Below are 23,149 nucleotides of genomic sequence, written 5' to 3' on the forward strand. Positions count from 1 at the left end.
AAAGCTTAATGTTTTGTTTAATACAAAAAAACAGGGAAAGGCTTGAAAAACACAGAGTTGAGACTCAGGGTGCAGGGTGAGGGTCTCAGTGCAGGTATTCAGGCTCCATTGAACCCCCCTCTGGTTCTTGTGCTGAGAGAGGGAGCAACAGACAGGAGAAAGGGTTATACACACCTATATAGCACACCTATTGCCTTGGGGAGATAACGTGTTTACTTATATAAAACAGTAGTATTAAACGTACCTTGTGTTTTCACTCTCACTTAAGTCCCTCTCCCTTTGCCATCAATCCAGAATCAGCTGGGCTGCAACATTATACAGACAGGTAATAATCAACATAATCACAAGGACACAATATGGCTCTGCTAAAAACACTCACTCTTACACGCACCAAAGTTATATTTATCTAATATTTAACTCCCTCCACCCCCGCATACAATCCCGTTTAGAAGCCCCTCTTCTCTAATTCAACATGTTGGACGAAATGACATAGAGAGAACGGAATTTACAATTAAAAGGCTGTTCAACGTGTGTTGCTAACTTGCTTCGGTATGCTAGCTTAATCTGTTATCTGTAAACGTTCCCTAAATCTACTAATTTAGGGATAATCCACTGCCATCCTTTAATACACATGTTCATTAGAATCAGATGTACTGATAATATCCGCAATATACATCTTTAAACTTCTTCTTACCTTTAAAAGTCCGTCACGGACGGTCTATTATGCTGCAACTCCACAGCTCTGCCAGCCTTGGCGCTAACTTCCGGGGAACGATTGACAGGATCCACGATCCGCCATTGCTGTAAAAAAGTGGTCCATTGGAGTGAACAGAGATGTCGTAACTCTTCTATTAAATGGCTCTGGCAGCACTTTGCCCCTATGGTCATTATTTTTTGCCACACACATTAAATAGGAAAATACTCTGAGCATGCGCAGTGTAGTTTTTACAGTCACCGTTCACTTAGACAGTCAGAGGGAGGGGCAGGATCGGGTTTTGTCCCACATGGCTCTAAACAGCTCAATAGGCACACACTGTAGACACTAATTAGAAGAACACATACTAAAACAGCAATGTACAGACGAATCAGATGATTAAACATGATCTTAAAATATATTTTATATATTTTTTAATTTATTTTTTGTATTTTGTTGTAATCATTATTTTAATACTTTCTGCTGACACTAGGTGGGGCTGTGCCTAATGACCAGTCGCCACTGCACACACCTAGTAAACAGTATGTGCTCTGGAAAAAATATGCCATGGTAAATGCACAATAATAATATAAAAAAATACCATAATACCATGATACTGTCAAAAAAGCCACGGTATTTGTACTTGTACATGTATGATACTGTACCCACTATTGTAGATACTGTAGCTAGCCGTAGCTACTGTGGCTAGCTGTTTATACGTTTCCAGTTTGTATGCTATATGCTAACTAGCTACTGGCTGTAACTTCAGAACTGGCAACCTATCAAGCTTCTAACTTTCAGCAAGAAAGAGAATAAGCGTATTTCACTTAAAGGTTGAACTATTGCTGTAACAGAGCACAATGAGTCGCAATATTTCATAGCAAAGATTTTCTATTTTGGCACAAACACTGAAAACAGGAAGAGCCAGGAACACAATGTACATACAAAGGAAGAAAGATCTGGCTCATAACTCATGGGTAACTCGATTTTCATATTATATTAAATATGTTTAATAGAGAACTCTATAAGTAAATAATGTAAATGCTGGTCAAAGCTAGTCTTTATGCTATGCTAAGCTAACATGCCTTCGGCTCACCGTGATCCTTGAGGGCAGATAGTATTGATCTTTTAATCTTCGCAAGAAAGTGATTAAGCACATTTCCCAAACATACTGACCAGAGCCATATAATATATCTATATATGGCGCTGATACTGACTAATGCCCTTACGTTAAAACAGCTCAACAGGGAGTTTTTTAGTGAGGCGAATCAATGTGGTATATCTTCAAGAAATCTACACAACTTTATCATTAATGAATGCTGGCTCTCCATCCCTGACATGATGACTGCTCCATCTTTTACGAAGATATCACTGGAGACTTGGTGAGATGGAAGGAAATGATAGAGTGAGTAGGGCTGGACAGAGAGGAAGACGGTAAACATTTCATGGAAAATAGGGAGGAGGGGTGATTAATTGAGGGGGTCAAGTACGCTGAAAGAGAAGATGGCTGCTTGTTGATGCTTGCAGCTAATGGGGAAAGACAACAAGACAGTAATGGAAAAACACAAAGTTGATGATTTGTTTTGAATGCTTCCACAGAAGTGCTACTGTGCATCTGTTTAGCTGTGATTTTAAAGGGAGATATTTTGGCCAGACAGAAGGATTAAGAGTTATTCTGTTTAACATTGGAGCATTTTCAAAGCTAATACACAGCAGACCACTTCATCCAAGGCAGTGGCATTGAAACACCTTTTATACTCCGTGTTGGCCTTCTGATCTAAAGTTTTCATTTAAGTATTATAGCCATTCATAAGTGTGGGTACACACTTAAATATATTACAACGAAATAGCACTGCAAAGGTAGACTTTGGTATTTTGAGGACAAGAACTCTAGCAACGAGACGGTATAGGCCTATGTGTGTTATCATACAAACGATATGGTTCATAATCAGATTGCAAAACCTTCGGCTGGAATTGTCTTTCTTGTGGGTATCTTTTATTTTAATCTTCTGTCACCTGGGACACACAATCCACTGATACGGGAATAATAATGTGTCTTTGGGAAAGGGATTTAAATTGTGAGGGGGTAGAGGATAAGTAGAAAATCCCAACATCCCAAACTTAAGTATTCAAGTGACAGTGACAGGTTTAGCGTGACAGAGCCTTAAATTCATTATATTTATTCTCACTCTCTGTCTCTCCTCATTTTTCACTTTCCCAGCACCCCCGTTGGCAAGCTACAATAAAAAGTAAGTAAAGTGCACTATGAAGCTTTCCCTTTTAGAAATTATACATATACTTGCATGGCTGTTCTAAGAGTTGCAGCTCTAGACTCTCAGCTCCATCTTTCCCCCGCCCTCTGCAGCACTCAGGTCTAATGAGTTGAAACAAAAAGGAGACCAACTGCTGACGTGAATGTATGAGCATTAGCCTGAACCAGGCCTCATGCAGACCCACTTATCTGTAAATCACCTGTGTTCTGCAGACCGTATGGCCAATTACATTGAGCTAAAGCAGTACACCAGAAACAAATCAGAGCACAGTGTTGTCATCCACTTATTCCCCGATATAGAGAGATTTCCTCTTATTTTATTTAACTTTTATCTTATAGAGGATAACCTTATTAGGATGTAATGTATTTTTCAAGATCTGGCTTTTTCCTCACTTGCCCTGCTTTGGTCAAACATTTCTGCAACGGGGAAGAGGGAATAGTGTGTAGTGAGTATGTCTGAGTGTGTGTGAAGCTTCTAATATTATTTAGGTTTACCGCACAGCATTGCTGGGCATCAATTGATTCTCTGCATGGTTTTTTCCGATAAGAAATGACGTCCACGGTGGAATAAAATAGCAATTTCTACGTTCTGAGGGCGTATGAGCGAACTGAACTTCTCTCAGCACAGTGAGGTCAAAACGCTTCTGATACAAGATCTGTTTTATCTTTCAAAAAGACCAGTCTGAATCATTCACATTGAGTCCCCGCGAACACAAAGGAATTGACCGTGGTATTGATTTTCATGTAAGAGGTAGAGATAACATTGACATGACATTATGTCAAGTCATTTATCTTTCGACTTTCCGATAAAATGATTGACAGCAGAAGGAGATTCTCATTGAGGTCCACTAGCCCCCCATATTCTTTAAAATTGTAAATCAGTGCATGAAAGTCAGAGTGTCTGTGCTGATAAATGGACTCTCTCTCTCTTTGATGTTGGATGCTTTCTCACCAAGGAAGAGTCCATTTAAAACAACCCACCTCCAAAATGCTCCCTTTGAAATATAAGATAGTAATTATTGATATGAATTCAACAGCGAGTGAAACACGTCAAGCTTATACACAGCCTCCACTATAATTTCATTTCAGTGTATTTGCAGGTATGTGCGTATGCATGCACCTGAGCCAACTGCACATTTGTGTGCACTCTTCACTCAAATTACACACTTTATTATCTGGTCTCTTCAGCCAGCAAATCAAATTTGATTTAAAACAGCAATAGATATAGAATTATGTAGAAACAACATTGTTTTAATTGTTTCGTCTGGGGTTCGTCCAAATCACAACTGGGCGTCTGGAAAAAAGCAGATTGAGAGACGTAATGGCAACGACTAACTGCTAGCCAGTGTTTTTGTGCATTCAGGCCCCCGTGCTGAAAGCAGTATTTTCTCCACAGTTTGAAATCCTTTTTCCCAGGATAATTATCCATTGTAGATGCCCATCCTCAGATAATGACTGCCTCGCCACTGAGCTAGGAAATTAACAGAGACCCTGTGTGCACCAAGCACAATGGAGGAACTGCCCCCCGTATCAGCACTCAGCTCATTTTAACCAAGGAGAGAAATTGGTAAGCTGTTGTTAATACCCCCCTTCTGCTTATAAGGAATAACATATTTCATTTCATGTATGATATCATCACAAAGAAAGAGTAAATCATGAAAAATAACGTGTGAGGAGACTTTATGAAGTGAATGGCAACAGTGCCCCCTTGTGAGCAGATAAGCAACTTCATTCAGTTTCACTCCAACTAAAGATTTTCAAGGCATCACATTTGTCTTTTCTTTTATACACGAAGAAGCTGATTTCAGCCTCATACTGTCACCACACCTTAGTTACTTCAGCCATGCTCAAGGGGATTAAGTGATCAGGAAAGATCAGGACTGACACAATGGCTGAGGCTGAGGAGGTTATGTGAATTGGGGTTATTTTAAGGTGCCAGTTTATAACAGTTTGTTGCAGAGAATAAAAGACGGATAAAATAACGGTTTGAATAAAGTGCAATCACAAGCTGGTATTATGTCTATAAGTGCTTTAGTGCAGTGGGGCCTCTGCTTTAATTAGTGAAGCAAGTATTAGCACGTTCGTTTAATACTGTGCTAGTGTTCACATAAGCTTAATTACATGATATTGAAGGCCATTTTTCACCCGCTTGGCCTCTGTGTAAAGTAATAACTGCACTGGCTAGCAGATCGCTTTTTCATGATTCAATTGAGACACTGGCATGGTCAGCTTTAGCAATTTACATATATTACCATCAATCTTTAGCAGAAACTACAAAAAACAATAGGATCCCGAGCAATTTATTTTCTTCTGAATGTTTGGATGGCACCTTAAAAAGGAATAGCTCTTCTGTTTTAATTGTATAATGACAATACAGGTTTTTATTTTATTCTATCCTGTTCTATAACATAAACTGACCTTGCTCTATGAAGAAGACAGATTATGGAGTGTATTCTGCTATTCTCACGCTACCTGACTGCGCAATTTACAATACCTGCTTAGTTACACTCCATATAATACCTATTAGCAGATGCTGAAGACTTGTGAACGCAGCAAACTGTTGCTAGCCTGTGAAGTGTTAACCACCAGGAGGGATTGATGACTTGATTTGTGACATTTAAAAGATGCACGTTAACACCTAGGGGTAACACGGCTGCATCAGGGTGACTTTGGCAGTGATCCATCTGTACTACATACGGGCAGTCACCCTGCACCTCTACGCCACTGCATCACAAACTAAAATCATTAGAAAGGATTCTTCCATTAAACTCCACAATTGAAAAGGATTATGTGCAAATCGGTCTAAAAGGTAAAATAAGGGTGAAACGGCAGCTCTAATAGGGATTAGTGAGCGCCAGAGGCATCCCTGTCCTACCAATATCTCTCACTTCTGCATATTTCATCGGGTCAACATGTATTGATGAGCAGATATGTACGTGCTTGATCCTGTACCCTTATCTAAAGTCAGTCCTTCTTCGTCTATGACAGTGCTTCTCAAAGTGTGGTCCGCGGACCACTGGTGGTCCGTGAGCGCCCCCTAGTGGTCCGTGGGTATATTGGTAAAATTTCACATTTGAAATAAATAAATACATTTAAGTTGTCCGCACTCTCGCGGAAATATCTCCGCAATGGTGTGAGCTGAAGTTTCACTTTCGATTGCATGATATAGCCCAGCGCAACACCTTCATTACACATGTTTCCACTTGTTTGTACCATTTTCAGGCGATTTCTAATCTGTTCTAGAAAAACGATGTGTTTTTAGATATTTGTGGAGTTAGGTGGTCCGCGAGTGTTTTTTTATTGGTTAAGTGGTCCTTGGTATGAACAAGTTTGAGAAACACTGGTCTATGAGGACAATGCTCGCCTTGGCTCTGTGCCTGACACCTTCAACACACCCTCCGTGTTGATGAATGAAAGCCTTATCAAACTGTGGCTTAGTGGAGTTGAGCGAGGTACATTAAATCAATGCTAATAACGCCCTGTATGTGATTGCGTGGCGTCTCAGTGACAACACCAGCGTCTGGGTGTGTAATGCGTGCTTTGCTCTACTCGGTCCACTCATCAGGTGTGTGGGACAGACAGACAACTTTATTGTCCCCGTCTAACCTGACAGGCTGTTACTGTGCAGTCTGACCGCTCGGTGCCAGGCTTATTTATATGCTGCCGGAGCGAGAGATCTCGGGGAGAGCAAATTGCCTCGCACAGAGAGAGACAACCATCGCTGCTTTGAAGTGTGAGCATGTGTGTGTCTGTGTGTGTGTGTGTGTGTGTGTGTGTGTGTGTGTGTGTGTGTGTGTGTGTGTGTGTGTGTGTGTGTGTGTGTGTGTGTGTGTGTGTGTGTGTGTGTGTGTGTGTGTGTGTGTTGCAACCTCACACTCCAACTCTTGCAGTACAAGTTGTACGTATTATCGCCAGGGGAAAATACAAATCTGTGTATAGATTGTATTTATCGATGGCAAGGTTATGTTGTCTGTTGTCTGGCAGTGAGCGCAGGAGATTTATTGAGTTCAGCGGGAAGCCATGTTCTTGCAGGTCAACAAGCAGGTCAACGTGTCTTTTTCTCTCTATGGTTCACACAGCTCTCGGTGGAGTTGTGATGATGTACACCTGAAGTACAAAGCGTTCCCGCAGTGCCTGACTCCCTGACTTGTGTCCCCTTTCGCAGCGGCAGAGAATGAGGCGGCCATACATCATAGGCCAAGCGTGTCCTCTGAGACAGGGACAGAAAAAAAAAAAACAGAATCAATACATCTTTAGCTTAAAGCCATAGTTGTGTGCACTTTCTCTCCTTACCCAAATTCTTCTTGTTCATTCTTCTTTCCACTTCTGTCTTGTCCAGAGTGGCATCATTTATCTGTGTCTGACTCCAACTCGACTGTCAATATTATCTCTATCTGCCCTTCTGCTCGGCCCCAGGTGAACATGTTGATACACGACGGAGCTGTCAGCCTTGACTTGAGACGGGGGGGGAAATTAAGAAAAAAGACCAAGGCCTGAGGATTACCGAAGGCCATTCAGCTTGTTAGTGCAGCGGCACCATCAAAAAAATGCATAGTTAATATTTTGCAGCAGGGCTGAGTGATTCAGGCTCTGGAGGGGCGAATGTTCCCCAAATAGACAGTTTACATGATAGAGGGCCTTGTGTAGTACCCACAAACCATTTGAGACAGCAGTGGAAATGCTATTAGAGAGATAGAAGGAGCACTGGGGAGTAGTTCGCGGTAATTAAACTGGAGCGTCAATGTCACTGCTACCTGTTTACGACCCAACGAGTAGCAGTTTCCTGTGGTGGAGAGGTTTGGCTTTCATTTATTACCGACGATTACCATTATGAAGTCCTCCCATAAGGGATTTGGAATATATTTTGGGAAATGGTTCCATAATCTCTCTTGGAAATATTCCACACAAAAACGATTTTTAAGAGATCGTAGTTGCAGTGGAGTCGTAAAGTGCAGATGAAGGGTTCAAAATGTACATGCTTTTGATCTATTCTGGAACCATTTTGCTAATGAATATTTTAGAAGCAGTGATCATTTGGTAAAAGTAAGCATGTTTTATAACTCATTCGTGAAAAATCTCAAACTTTTATAAAAAACTCTTTCATTTTACAGACAACAACAACTTTCATTTTAAGTTTTATTCCAACTTTTCAGGACATTCTGAATCAAACGTTACAACAATATGGCTCATTACAAATGTAAATGACAGTGGTAAATCCTACATCGACTGTGCGTGTTTGTTCAATTTGTGATACTATTATGATTCAACAGTGTCCTTTAAATCTCCAGTGTTATATGGATTCATATTGGATTCACATTCAGCTGCCGACATCCACCAGTCTGCCAAAAAAAGGCATATGTGCAAATATAGAGCAGGCTTACATAAGAAATTGGATTTTGAAATTGGCAACGTGTGTGAGTGTGTGTGTGTGTGTGTGTGTGTGTGTGTGTGTGTGTGTGTGTGTGTGTGTGTGTGTGTGTGTGTGTGTGTGTGTGTGTGTGTGTGTGTGTGTGTGTGTGTGTGTGTGTGTGTGTGTGTGTGTGTGTGTGTGGTGTTAATTTCTAAATACTTGTTAAAGAACTAGTTCATCAAAATCCTTAGGGTCTGAATGCATATTCTATACATATTTAATTTGTACATACATGAAGATGTGTATAAGTGACATCAATGTGTGTGTGTGTGTGTGTGTGTGTGTGTGTGTGTGTGTGTGTGTGTGTGTGTGTGTGTGTGTGTGTGTGTGTGTGTGTGTGTGTGTGTGTGTGTGTGTGTGTGTGTGTGTGTGTGTGTGTGTGTGTGTGTGTGTGTGTGTGTGTGTGATCTTTGTTCAGCATCTGGCCATCTTCATTGACAAGGGTCAGTTTCTTGGGCCAGCTGGCCTACTTATTCAACTGGGTATTGATCTTCCTCTGTCTGTGTGTGTGTGTGTGTGTGTGTGTGTGTGTGTGTGTGTGTGTGTGTGTGTGTGTGTGTGTGTGTGTGTGTGTGTGTGTGTGTGTGTGTGTGTGTGTGTGTGTGTGGTGTGTGTGTGTGTGTGTGTGTGTGTGTGTGTGTGGTGTGTGTGTGTGTGTGTGTGTGTGTGTGTGTGTGTGTGTGTGTGTGTGTGTGTGTGTGTGTGTGTGTGTGTGTGTGTGTGTGTGTGTGTGTGTGTGTGTGTGTGTGTGTGTGTGTGTGTTGGGGGGGCTAAGCAGGGAGATGGGGTCAGGCCAAGAAAAGGAGGTACATTCTGGAAGAGTAAATTTAACATAAAATCCAATCAATTGCTGCGGCCCCGTTCCCAGTGTGACAGTCTGCTCCTTCAAGAAGTGAAAACACAAAACTCACATGAGTAATCACGCCGGTTCATTCACTTTGGCAGAAAACACAAACATCTCTTAATTGTTTTCCTGTAATGCGATCTTTAGAGACCTGTCAGGAGATGTATATGACAGTGCATGCAAGCAAACACACACACACACACACACACACACACACACACACACACACACACACACACACACACACACACACACACACACACACACACACACACACACACACACACACACACACACACACACACACACACACACACACACACACACACACACACACACACACACACACACACACACACACACACACACACACACACACACACACACACACACACAGACAATCAAGTTTAGGGTGTAATGGAATACATGTTAATATGTGATCAGGATACAAAAAAAGATTACTGTATTTCCTTATAGTTAAATAAAAATATATGTAATCAGATTAATGTTACATTCTTCAACAATGGGGATTACTAGCAGGTTTAAAATGTTCCAATACATTTACAATACTGAGAGGCACATGTGCACACACTTGTCTCAAACAGGTGAATCGAGTCCAGCTCTCAGTTCATCATCGTGGACTTTAGTTCAAATGAGGCTTTCGGTGGACATTGCGCCATTATTTTGTGTTCAAAGGAGAGAAAGAGAAGCAACATTATCTATCAGTGCAAGGTGTGCCTTCCAGGTGTTAATATACTCTCATCACCCAATTAGTCAACAACTAATTTAAAACAACATTTACAGGTAAATGCTTTTTAGATAAAACAAACGTGTTGTCCAGTACTTGTAATAGGAAGCTGTGCCGTCAGTATTGGCTTTGTGTTCTCATTTAGGCTAGTTTCAATCTTCTTCTTTTTGATATTAATATCTTCTTTTCACAGTAGGTGGACACACAAAATACTGGTGTGCTTTTCTCTTTCATTTATTTGCATTGTATTTGAAACTGAAATACTCCAAAAGTTACAGAAAATAATTGGGAAATATAACTTTCATATTGTGATAATTAGATCAGGGTAAAAACAATCCATTAGGAGAAACACGCTGCACTTTCAGAAACAATGCAAATATTAAAAACAGGAATGTAAACCACATGCAAATGAAGAAACATCTTCACCAACTAGACGAAACATTCTCAGGCTTAACTAAAAGTGCTGCATAAACAAAACGCCACAAATACAACATGCTGAAAGAAGCTCAAACCACAACGGAAACAGGGCCACTAAAAAGTGATGCACACAGCTGAGACTGGAGCGTTTGTTTAAGTTCGGGATTATAAAGTTGGCCAACTGTCACTCTCGCAGCTAGTCTGTTTCACATTTGTTAGTAGATTCGAAATTACTAGGTTAGCTACGTTAGCTAGATACAGGGCCGGCCCTTGGCATAGGCAGTATGGGCAAATGCTAAGGGTGCATCAACTCATCGGGGGCACCAAAGATTGGGGGGAAAACATTTTTTTAATTTAATTTCATAACAACACAATTTCCCAATTTTGGATCAACAAAGTACATCTTATTATCTTATACTAACAAAACTACACCTATATTGCGTACAGCGCCCATAAACTGTGGCACCCCCCCCCCCCCAAATCAAGTTGAACCGCCCCAGCCCCAGAGGTTTTAAAAAGAAAGTATTTTTTTTGAAATAATGGTTTTAGTGTGCAATTATAGGAATTCATTTTGTATTTGTGTTCATTTTAAATAAATCAAACTCCCAAAAAACGTATACAGCTTTTATTAACATTGGAATTTGCTGTGTAAGCGGCCGCGGGGGGGAGAGCTTTAGAGAGCTCTCTCCTGAAAGACTGAGCGGCTCTGAATACCCCAGCTCAGTGAGGTAAAGGCACACCTTTATATGATCATTATAGTTATAAAAAATAAGAGAATAGATGAAAAACAGGTATAAAATACTATATGAAAGTACAAAAAAGTTGTTATTAATAAACAAGAATACAGTTTAAAAGAGGAGTGATTTGTAAAATATCCATAAAGAAAAAGTAAATCTGCTTACAGTTCTGTTTCAAATGGATGTTGAGAGATGTATCCATAGATCTCTTCATTTTGCTCTCAAAGTGCACCAGAGTGATGCTTTTAACTTCAACATTAAAAAAAATCGTCCCGGGGGAACATGCTCCCGGACTCCCCTAGAGGATGTTAGGTCCACCCCCCTTAAATCATGTTCAAATGGATAGGATACTAAATACAGTTGCACACATCTTGTGTCCATATCTTTCTGTTTTGGTGGTCATGCCACAACCGTGCACGTGCATGAATGCGCGAGGCATAGTGAGTGTCTGCATTTTGGGGGTGGGGGGCACCAGCTAAAATCTTGCCTCGGGCAGCAAATTGGTTAGGGCCGGTCCTGGCTAGATAGTTTACAGCATATCTGCAATTATATTGGAAGGAATCATGCGATCCCGTTGTTAAAATAAGCCGATAAAAACATACTTGTTGTGTCCAGTGACAGTGGTACTGGTTGGCCATCATAAATTGCCACCGTAATTGTAACAAGATTCTGTCTTAAAGTTACCCTCCCAACCATGCACTCTACACACACACACTCACACCCAAAAGGGTTGCTAAGGTACACACATCATTGTAACAACCCACATTATTATTGATACCTTGCCGCATGGTACAAAACTGATTATTTCAGAACCCACACTCTTTTCAGATGAAATTATATGTGCACACTCAAAAAAACACACACAATCTGAAAATCTATACACACAAAGGAAGATGCTTTTTGAGGGCAAATAGGTAGTTAAATGCAGGGCTTTCTAAGAGTGCTCAGACAATGACACGGTGTACCTTTTCCTGGCAGTGCATGTGTGATGAGGACAAAACAACTGAAGACAACATCAATAAACCTGGATGTGGTCACTTTGTCACAACTTAAATTACAGGCTTGTATAAAACTTCCAAAACACATCATTATACAAATATATACACCCAATGGTACCCACTGAGTATAAAAGGGATGACATTCTGTGGGCTGATTGCTACAGGGGGGAATATATTAAAGACAAATTGGCACTCCAGGAACACTGAAGGAAGTCTAAAATCGTCATTATATCTCCACTAGACATGCCCAGACAGCCAAGAGGAATATTGTTCATTTTGTTCACAGCCAGGAGCTTAGAACGTAATTGTATTATATCGTTATTATGTGTGAAACAGACTGGAAGTTTTGCTGCTTCTAATTATGATGCAGAAGATAGTTTTAGTGCAAAATGCTGGACATAGACTGTAGAAGAAATAAGGAAAGAATGATAAGAAATACATGGAGGCAAAACATGATGGATACAGAAAGACAAAGCAGTGATATGGAAGGATGTGTTGGCATGTCAAGTACTGCAAGAACTGCACTGCAGGGTTATAACCTGCACACCACCCTCCTGATCATTTATTCAACTCATCTGTTACATAAATAAACCAAAACACAACAGATCCGCCCCTGGCGTCCTGTGAGAGCCAATGCATTCAGCTGAAGCAGTGAAGCAGGTTAAATCTTCGGCAGCAGAGCACGGTGGCTACCAGCGTGGATGAGTCATCAGCCCAACAGCCACACAGGTTCACATCAATATAATCACACGTTCTGGACGCAGGATAAAATCTAAATTTCAAGATTCACATGTTTAAACATTTAGATCGCCTACAGATATTTGTGCTGGGCAGGGATGATGTGCTTTATGTAGGCATGCGGAGGCAGTAAAGTGGTTTAAAAATGAATAGCTGGGCATGATGCCATGGAAAAGAGAGTAAGAAACAATAAAGAAATAGTTCACAACTAAAGAGATAGGCTAGCAGCAGAGGGAGGGAAGATGGGAGGCAGGGTTTGATGTTCAGAGTGGGAGGGAGGCAACGAGGATACACTGTGGAGAGAGGGAGGGAGAAAGAGAGTGTGTGTGGAGGAATGTGACTGTGTTCAGAGTATGGGAGATGGGACGGACTGACTGTACCGTACCAGGTATTGAAGAGGGGACCGAGAGAGATCATGCAACAGAAGCACACATCTGTGACTGTGACGTGGGGGCAGGCAGACTCTTATGGAGGTAAGCACCTTCAGCGGGACGTGCAGGAAAGTTGTGGCTGTTCGATTGCATGTGACAGAGTACTCACAGTGAGTCTGGGTGGCATTACAGAGTTGAGTGTGTGTGATGTGTTAAAGGGGGCTGACTTACTGTGACTTGTGGGAAGTTGTTTAGCTATACTAAGTAAGGTACCAAATGAAGGCATGGGTTTATTTTGTTTCCACATGTAGGTATATCCATTTGACTTAGTTGACTGAAAGCTGTTCAGCATGGATCCAAGTCCCGCTATTTCCAAAAAAGCTCAAAGTCAAAACATGTCTGTGTTTGACGACATGCCAGCTCTGATTGAAAAGTCAACATTTTCTTGTGTCTCTTTGCAGACAACTACCATTATATATAAGCCATAACTTGACAAACCATTGTTTTAAAACTAGGGAAATGATAGGGTCTTTATTTAGATGTTGCACTATACACAGCAATTTGAGGAAATGAATGGCGTTGGCCACAGAGCCAGGTAGTTAAAGGTGTTTCAAGCAGGTATTAATGTCCATATATCGGTCCCACCCTGTGATTCTCCTAAATCATTCAAATCATATTCTTATAATCTGACAGTGCAATTTACACAAGGTGGAGGTCTGTGTGGGGAACGATTCACCTTCAGCACAACCTCATAGTCTCAAGACTGTCACACCTGTGCACAGAGATATGTGTTGAGACCTGTGGGGAGCATGACTTAGCTTACTGCTGGTGACAAGGTGAATGCGAGAGGAAAAGGCACCTGCTCGGGCATGTTCAGCTTTGCCCTGGACTCTAACTTATTGTGCGAAGAAAAGCGGAAGAATCACAAGGGGGTGTGGAGGATGAATGTGGCAAGTTGTAAAGTCCCGGCAGAGAAAAGCTGTGTATCTGATGTTAAGTGCAGGATTATAGTTGCAGTTGTTTCATAATAGCTAACGCAGTTTAGTTCCCTAGCGTGTGACAAACCACCGGAGCTGTCATGACCTGCTAAAGGATACGCGTCTTAAAATAACTGTCCCAGATACCCAAATGCAGCATCCCACCATCTCTGGGAGTGTTTGCTCTGTATGATGTTGCAAACTTTTCATTATTGATTCATGTGCTCAGAATAGAGGTATATTCTCATTGTATGTGAGTCAGCGGAGCGACTGTGCACAGCAGGTGAGTAACAGACGTGACTTTTAACGGTTGAAAGAACCACACAGAGTTTCCCACCATGAACAATTTAGCATCGCAAGGTCAGGGGGGCTGTTATGGTGGAGCTGCAGCACATATCTCCAGCTGCTTCCAGAAAGATATACAGACCCCTTACAGTGAGTTTGTTATGTCTTCTCTTACTCCCACAGCCACACACACACACACACACACACACACACACACACACACACACACACACACACACACACACACACACACACACACAATGTACACATCACTTCAGGGGACATTACATTGACGTACATGCATTTCCTGGAGACTTATCCTAACCTTAACCATAACCAACACATGCCTAACCCTAACCAAGTCTTCACCCTAAAATTAATGATCCCCCTCATGGGGACCTCCAATTTGTCCCCATAAGGGAAGCGAGTCCCCACACGTGACTGTGTAAACAGATTTAGGTCCCCACAAGTATAGTAATGCTAGACCACACACACACACACACACACACACACACACACACACACACACACACACACACACACACACACACACACACACACACACACACACACACACACCACACACACACACACACACACACACACACACACACACACACACACACACACACACACACACACACACACACACACACACACACACACACACACACACACACACACACACAGGAGGATGGGAGGATGGTTGTACTCCAGATTGACAACCTTATCACTGAGTCTTCAGCTTGCGGGGTCAATAGGCCTCAGGAAAGCCTCATTCTGCACCTATGAATGTCCTTCCACAGTTATAACGTATCAAACGAAAACACATAGGATAGTTTTAAGAAATGGTGGAGTGACCATGTGAGGAACAGAAAACTTAAGAGAGTTTATGTTGTTTTAGTTTATGTAAAGCGGCTCTATGCTTATCCGGGTTTTGCCTTTCCTATGGGGTGTTATAGGGTTTTGAGCATGTCAATGGTCTGTAAAGGCTACAATCCCAAACTTCCCTCCAGAGGGAGTTTCTCTCCCACACACTTGGATTTGTTTGTTTATTTCCCTTACATAGTGACATCACTAAGTAACACTTGCGCTTCTATTGGCTAGCGCTCTAACACAATGTACGTGATAAGGGGCGTGACATCTCTTGGCAGTTGACCAATCACAACACAGCCATCAGTAGAGGCACAAAATACCTGAAATGAGCATAATAGGGCCCCTAAAAGATGCTTATCTCAAATTAATATTTTGTCTATTTATTTTATCAAGTGGGCTCATACGTGTCACCATCACAACTCTGTACTTTGACTGCAAGTGTGCTTTTCATGCTGAAAGCTCAATTATTGTCCAAATAATGATCCGACACGAGAACTAAGCTTTTATGACAATACATCAAGTTCAATTTCATATTCATGCGGCTGTTTCATCATGCATAAATGACACGGCGTGTTCAAAACAAGTGAAGGATAATGGAAAAGGTAAATATTTGTGGATAATGGATGAGCAATAATTCAAAATGTCTAAAAATACGCCCGTGTGTTTCAATACATTCTCTCTTGCTTTTGGGATAAGTGGGATAAAAGCCTTACATGTAAATATTTCATGGCTGTGGAGTTGGCTGGGGATCTGCTGTAACTTTAAGACGCATACGACTCTGTGAAACTATTTTTGGATTGATTCCAGGTCACTGCATTAGTTTAAAGCATTACAGAAATGTGCGTAGACATATTGTAATAAAATAATCAATCGTGTAAGGATGGATGCCGCTCAATAAAGGAATATATAATACAATTTTATTTTAGGACTTCTTAAATTCATGAGCATCAATTCCCATCCTTGTCAGAGCACTAAAGGCTTCCATTTAGACTCCATTGAAAATGCATTTTCCTCTACACTCCATCTGCCAAGGTTATGCAAATGCCCGAGCTAAAGGAGCAGTAGTAGGCCAGCCATATCAGCTCAGTGAGCAGTAGTGTTGCACGGTGTACCGATACTTGAAAGGTACCGCGATACCCTGCCGTTAAAAACGGTACGATTCCTCCGTTTCATTAGTATCGGTACTTTAAGAATGACGGGGAAAAGTACTCCCGTGAAAAAGCGCCGTTTTAATAAGAGCCGTGTGTGTTCAGCGCTCTGCTTCCACTCCCTGCACTGCAGTCGTGCCTTCAGTCCCGCCCCTCTCAAGCACGCTCTAAGTCCCTCCCCTCTCTCGTGCACGCGGCCACGCGCTAGCTGCCAGAGCATGTGAGAAAACGAGAAGCATGGCTGCAAGTGGGAGTGCAACTGCCGCTGCGCTTCGGCTTGTTGACAAAAAAGACGCCAGAAGTCTGTGAACGGGCCGTTCAGGTGTTCAGAGCAGAGCTCCCTGTCGGAGCCGACAGAGCGTGATGTGCACTGAAAAGTGTTTCTGTCGCAATATTATCGTTGAGCAAACGTAACTAGCAAACTAGCATCACTATCTGCTAACGTTAGCTTTAGCCTTCGTTTTCTATTAGTTTTTTTCATAGGCTATAAACGGAGGTGGTACAAGTATATATCTTGTACTTGAGTAAAAGTAGAAGTACCCAGGTCTTGTACTTGAGTTAAAGTAGAAGTACCAGAATGTAGGAACAATCCTGCAATCAAAATGTTCCTCAAATAAAAGTACAAAAGTATTATCATCAAAATATAGTTAAAGTAGCGACAGTAAAAGTAGAAGCACCAGAGTGTAGGAATAGTCTGTTACAGTAAAAGTACTGCATTCAAAATGTTCCTCAACTAAAAGTATTAAAGTAGCGACAGTAAAAGTAGTCATTGTGCAGATTGGTCCATTTCAGAATAATATATATATATGTTTTATAATGATTGATCATGAAAGTGTTCTCAAAGCTGGTGGAGGTGCAGCTAGTCTGAAGTACTTTGTAGACTGCAGGGTAGCTGGAGGATTTACTCCAGGTGGAACTAAAGTCTGATTTAAGTATTGATTATATTTCACATCATTCATCCACATCTGTAAAGTAACTAAAGGTATTAATACATGTAGTGGAGTAAAAGTACACCATGTACCTCTGAACTGTAGTGGAGTACAAAGTAGCAAAAGAAACATTGAAATACTTAAATAAAGTACAAGTATCTCAAAATTGTACCCAAGTAGTACTTGTTGAGTTTATGAACTTAGTTACTTTACACCAGTGGCTATAAAGATAGAAAGACTAAGCACAGAGGCATGACAATACATTTTCAAAATGCTCAACAGTGCTGCCAAAATGTTAAACTCACTGCTACACAATTAAAATAAATGCTTTTATATATATTTATATTAGATGTGACTCTTTGGTGTTTCTGTTCTTAGTGACACTGCTGCTTTAGTTGTTCTGACTGCTAAAATCATCTGTTATTCCTAATTTTAAAGCCGATATTCCGTGTTTCCCCTTTTTTAAGAAAAGTATCGAAAAAGAATCGGAATCGCAATTCTTGACTTGGTATCGAAACCAAAATGTTGGTATCGTGACAACACTAGTGAGCAGTGTACACAACCTCTATCTATTAAAACCATGGAGGCTGATTGTAGGGCTGACCTAATGTCTCATTTGGATGCACATAATAGTATCTGAATGCAATCTAATTCATACAGGGGGGTCCGTCACTAAAAGCTAGCCTGTAGTGAAAGATGCGGCCACGCGGCTGCCAATAAAAGACACCGAGATCGAATTAATGAGCAATTACTCGCGGAATTCAAGTGAACGTGCGTTTAAGAAAGCCTTTTTCTACATGCACACTTTGAACAGAGGACACATTGACTGTTTGCTGCACAGTAGCATCAGTGTATAATGCACTAGTTAGATCCACACAATATAAATCTGTCTTCCACACACACTTGTGTCTTTGCATGTCTGTTTCTTTCTCTTTGTCCCGTGCCTGGTGTTCCATCTCCGTACTCCAGGGCCGTAATGAGTGTCTGCTATGCTGCTCCGCATCGAAGCGCTATTCATGCTCAATCTCCTTTACAATGCGCTAAACGGATTACCCAATTAGCTGCTAGTGGCTGCCATCGTGTGTGTGTGTGTGTGTGTGTGTGTGTGTGTGTGTGTGTGTGTGTGTGTGTGTGTGTGTGTGTGTGTGTGTGTGTGTGTGTGTGTGTGTGTGTGTGTGTGTGTGTGTGTGTGTGTGTGTGTGTGTGTGTGTGTGTGTGTGTGTGTGTGTGTGTGTGTGTGTGTGTGTGTGTGTGTGTGTGTGCTTGGTTAGTAGATAGTGTTAGCAGTGAGAGTGGAAGATAGATGGCTGTCTGTACCCCACACTTCATTCCCAGTTGATGCTTCTGCTGGAAGCCACATTACTCATCCCCACAGCTCAGCCACAGTGGGTAAGACATGGGAATGTGTGTGTGCGTGTGCGTGTGTGTGACAGTCCACATGTGGATGATAGAGAAATCGAAGGAGTATGACTTCCCAGTAACTCAAACCATCAGCCTATTATTCTCTGGAAATGATCTCTCCTGTCACACAGGACCTGTTTCTTCTCGTCCTCGCTTTCATTTGTGAGTTTAATCTCCAGTGTCACGCCTGGGATAATAGAAATGCCTGCTTCATTACATGTGAATCATCTGTTACTCTGTGTGAACCGGATCGATTCCAGCTATCCAACGTGTTGCATCAAACCGGGAGCAGTATGTTCTGCATGCATTTAGACGATCGAGCGACATAATATGGATTGATTCAGATTGATCTCGCACTCAGAAATAAAAGGCCCTAAACAGACGTTTTAACCATTTACATTGTTCTTATGCTAGATAGCGCTTGTGGATGTTCTAAATCTATAATTGTATTTTGCACATAGGAAAAATATGTGGTTGCCCTACTACTGCCTTCAATGTTTTATTGTATGATTTTACAAAAATAACCAAAATTCCTATTGAGAGACTAAAGCTAGAAATTAAAGGGGACCTATCATGCAAAATGCACTTTGTGATGTCTTTTATACATAAATATGTGTCCCCGGTGTGTCGAAAATAAAACCCTCTCTTTTCCTCCGTACCCAAATCTTTTAAAAACGGGTGTACAACAAGCGGATACAGATTCCATCCGCTGTGAAGTAATATTATAGCGGTGGTGGACCCACAGAAAGTTGCTATCAGAAACAATGCCTGACGTGTTTTGGACGTCTTTGTTTACATTAGCAAGCCTCGCTAACACTCAGAGATAACCAGAGGCCTGCACTACGAAGCAGGATTTTCGCTTAGCGGGTTAACTGCAGGGAAAACTCGGGCTTTCCGGTCCTACGACGCTGGTTCTCTTTTTAGCGGGCTAGATCTCCATGGTAACTTATGCTGTGCGGCTAACCTGCTCCGGAGCAGGTTAGGTTGCAGGCTAAGAGATCAACTCAGTGAAAGCACCGCCTGCTGACCAATCAGAGCTCAGTGTGCGGAGTTTAAAGTGATTAAGTCATATTACAGGAGAAAGGAAATACAGTTTAAACCTCCGTTGCAGGAAAGACGGCCGTCAAAATTCACCGACTGTGTGAACGTGAACATGAATAGAATATCACCTCCCATCTTCAGAGCAATCTGACTATTATAACATTAGCGTTAAGAAAGCTTAATTAAATATCTGCTACAACATAAGTAACCGGATCAAAGTAACATTAAGTACATACAGTCCGCGGCATATCACTTCATAATGTGTCATATATCTCCTTATCTGAGTCAGCTGAGCCGTATCTGGCCGTGCAACACTCACAGCGTCACATACTGTATGCAGAAGTATTATTTTAAGCAACACATTAAGTTGACGAAACACTCGAGTCAAATGTAATTAAAGTCAGATCGTGTTTTAGACGGGACAGTGATATCATAAACCTGTTAATGTACGCATTCAAACACTTTTTCTTTTGCCAGCTGTATTCACCTTGCAGGTGCAGCTCTGTGGCTTTGATCCTGGATAAAGTGTTTTAGTCATGGATGTTTAAAGTTTAATTTCTTCATATGTCTAATATTATAGTTGACTTTTCATTCAGGAAGTATGACGCTGCGCTGTCAGTGCGCTTCTCCATGTTTGTGATTGGTCGATTGCTCCAAATACCACCCCTTTCATGTGAACGCGCACCTAACTAGATAGGACACGGCTGGCTTGAGCGATCCACTTGATAACCAGCGTCGTAGGACCGTTTAGCGAGAGCGCGTATGTTTTGGATTAGGCCAACCGGCTAACTCAAACATATCCAGGTTATGTTGAACCAGCTTCGTAGTACAGGCCTCTGTACTGGAGAGCACATGTGTTTAAAAAGCAGGAAATAAAAAAAGAACTCACCTTGTGATAAACCCGCAAGAGAAAAAGCATTTGAGCTCCATACTGTTTCAGAAATAATCCTTGACGTGGTTTAAACAGGATGGCGTTTTATCACAACCGAATTTAACTTTATCTCCGGTAGAATTCTGACCAGGCATTAGCTCCGCCTCCTCTTCTTTTCTTTTTTTCAAGCTAAGGACCCAAAATCTGCCTTTCTCTAACAGGGCTGCAAAAGAGGGGTTTGAGCAGTATGAGGGATGGCTACAATGCGTGATCTGTTTGGTGTTTTGAAAAGAAACTTCACAGATATGTTTCGTATAGGCAAGGCAAGTTTATTTATATAGCACTTTTCTGTACGTGACAATTCAAAGTGCTTTACAAAACAAATTAAAAGACTTTTTAGGAATAAATACAGTAAAAACACATTATATAGATAGTATGGCCCTACAATATATTTTTCAAATATAGCATGATAGATCCACTTTAATTTACAAGTATTACTTGTGAAATCACAGTCAGTTAGAGCTTATGTTGGCCCACATGTTGAGTTGTAAATGTTGAGCTGTTCTTCAGTCGTCTACTCTTTCAAAGGGCTTTGAAGTCAGACATCCCTGCCAGCACTTGAACATGAGTACTGGAAGCTTCTGCAAAACAAACTGCTTTCATCTCCGCTATCTCACAATGATAACCAAACTTTAACAACAATATAAACTGAGATGAATTATCTGCATCGAGTAAGGTTTGAGTCTAAACGACGCCAAACTGACTTTAGTGAAAGGTATTGGCAGCCAATACAATACAAGAAATGTGTTTAAGAATAAAGATAAATAAAAAACAAAGCCTCATCGTTTTGGAAAAGGAGTAATAAGTCAATGGTAGAGAGGGACTCCACAGAATGTAAGTTTAGTCTATCTATTATCGGAAGTATTTTATATGTCAAATTATGTGGCTCGGGCATTCAAACAAGTCAGGAAATAAAACCCAGATGTCATCGGGGTTGGGCTTGGAGTTTAAAGACGTGGATATATCTGAGCATGGACGGTTAAGAGAAACAATGCCGTTGATTTTTATTAGGAAAAGTGTTTTTGAGCTTGATATGAAGAACTTAGGATATTTAGTCTCTTGCTGTTCTGATTTTGACTATTTCCAGGTCTCCTTAACCCTAACCCTAAATCCTCCAAAGTTATGTTAAAATGACCTTGATTAACCTTAAATTACAACAAAGTTATTGGCTAAAGCATGGAGTAAAACATCTCTTTAAAAGTATGTTACTTATGAAAACAGTTTCAGCAGATTTGGCATTCATGTAAAGAAACACAGTGTATGAAATTGTGTGTGAGCTTAAGACGCTGCATATGAACAAAGAAACATAATCTGTTTTAGAGTGACCTAAAAAAACAGACACACTGAACTAGATAGATTACACATGCATCTGTTAGAAATTACCATATGACAGTGAGAATTAAAATGATGCCATCTGGCACCGTGGCATTGAAGAGGTACAGTGAGAACGGAGAAGTTCACGGTCATTGGGAGACAGGTATAAATCCTGGACCCTTACAGCACACTGCTGCCGTCCACTGGCTGTGGTAATGGATTGGCTATGCTCTCGGAGTGCGTGTGTGTGTGTGCGCGTGTGTGTGTGTGTGTGTGTGTGTGTGTGTGTGTGTGTGCGTGCGTGCGTGCGTGCGTGCGTGTGTGTGTGTGTGTGTGTGTGTGCGTGCGTGCGTGTGTGCGTGCGTGTGTGTGTGTGTGCGCGCGCGCGCGAGAGGGGGGGGTGTATTGTCAGCTGGTCGTGTGCGCTACAGGGCTTTGTGTCAGGCAGGTCAGCTGGGGATCGAAAGCAAGACAACTCCCCCCCCAACTACACACACACACTCTTTTGTGCAGACACAAAACAAAACATGCAGCCCATCAGATATAAGATTAGATATAAGCATGCATCCACACACACACACACACACACACACACACACACACACACACACACACACACACACACACACACACACACACACACACACACACACACACACACACACACACACACACACACACACACACACACACACACACACACCTCATGATCCCATCTCACCAAAGGTCTTAAATCAAACTGCCCCCTTAAAAGTCACACGGTCAGACCATTTGAACTGCTTATTAAAATGTGCAAAGATCAAGCAATAAATAGAATTTTAAACCCCTTCAATATTTGCGTGAAATAGAAGTGAAATTGAACGATTCTCGCCAGTGAGTGAAAGGGAACGTAAAAGTGAAATGGTCGGATCATTGTCCAGACAAACAGGCTTTTGGGGGGGGGGGGCGGCACAATGGGACTAATCGGAGGAACAATGCTAGGCCACGAAAAGGATGAGTGAGCATTGCTGCTGCTGCT

General features: G+C 41.5%; 1 protein-coding gene and 1 long non-coding RNA gene across 3 annotated transcripts in view; one reads left to right on the forward strand and one right to left on the reverse strand.

Moving 5' to 3' along the window:
- Positions 1 to 20,875, reverse strand: LOC139434449 (uncharacterized). Of its 2 annotated transcripts, XR_011643804.1 has the most exons (4): positions 20,776 to 20,875; positions 695 to 801; positions 245 to 305; positions 1 to 132 (listed from the first exon to the last, which is right to left on the reverse strand). It is a non-coding gene; the product is annotated as an uncharacterized lncRNA (long non-coding RNA). The 2 variants fall into 2 exon arrangements; XR_011643803.1 differs by lacking the exon at positions 20,776 to 20,875 and having other exon boundaries at positions 695 to 819.
- lzts1 (leucine zipper, putative tumor suppressor 1) overlaps positions 13,181 to 23,149 on the forward strand; it is a 23,579-nt gene continuing 13,610 nt past the window's right edge. The window contains 1 exon segment of the mRNA XM_034090436.2: positions 13,181 to 13,331. Coding sequence (XP_033946327.1) covers positions 13,219 to 13,331 — 113 coding nt within the window. The 5' untranslated portion in view covers positions 13,181 to 13,218.

Source organism: Pseudochaenichthys georgianus, chromosome 9, assembly GCF_902827115.2.
Source record: "Pseudochaenichthys georgianus chromosome 9, fPseGeo1.2, whole genome shotgun sequence".
NCBI classification, from domain to species: domain Eukaryota; kingdom Metazoa; phylum Chordata; class Actinopteri; order Perciformes; family Channichthyidae; genus Pseudochaenichthys; species Pseudochaenichthys georgianus.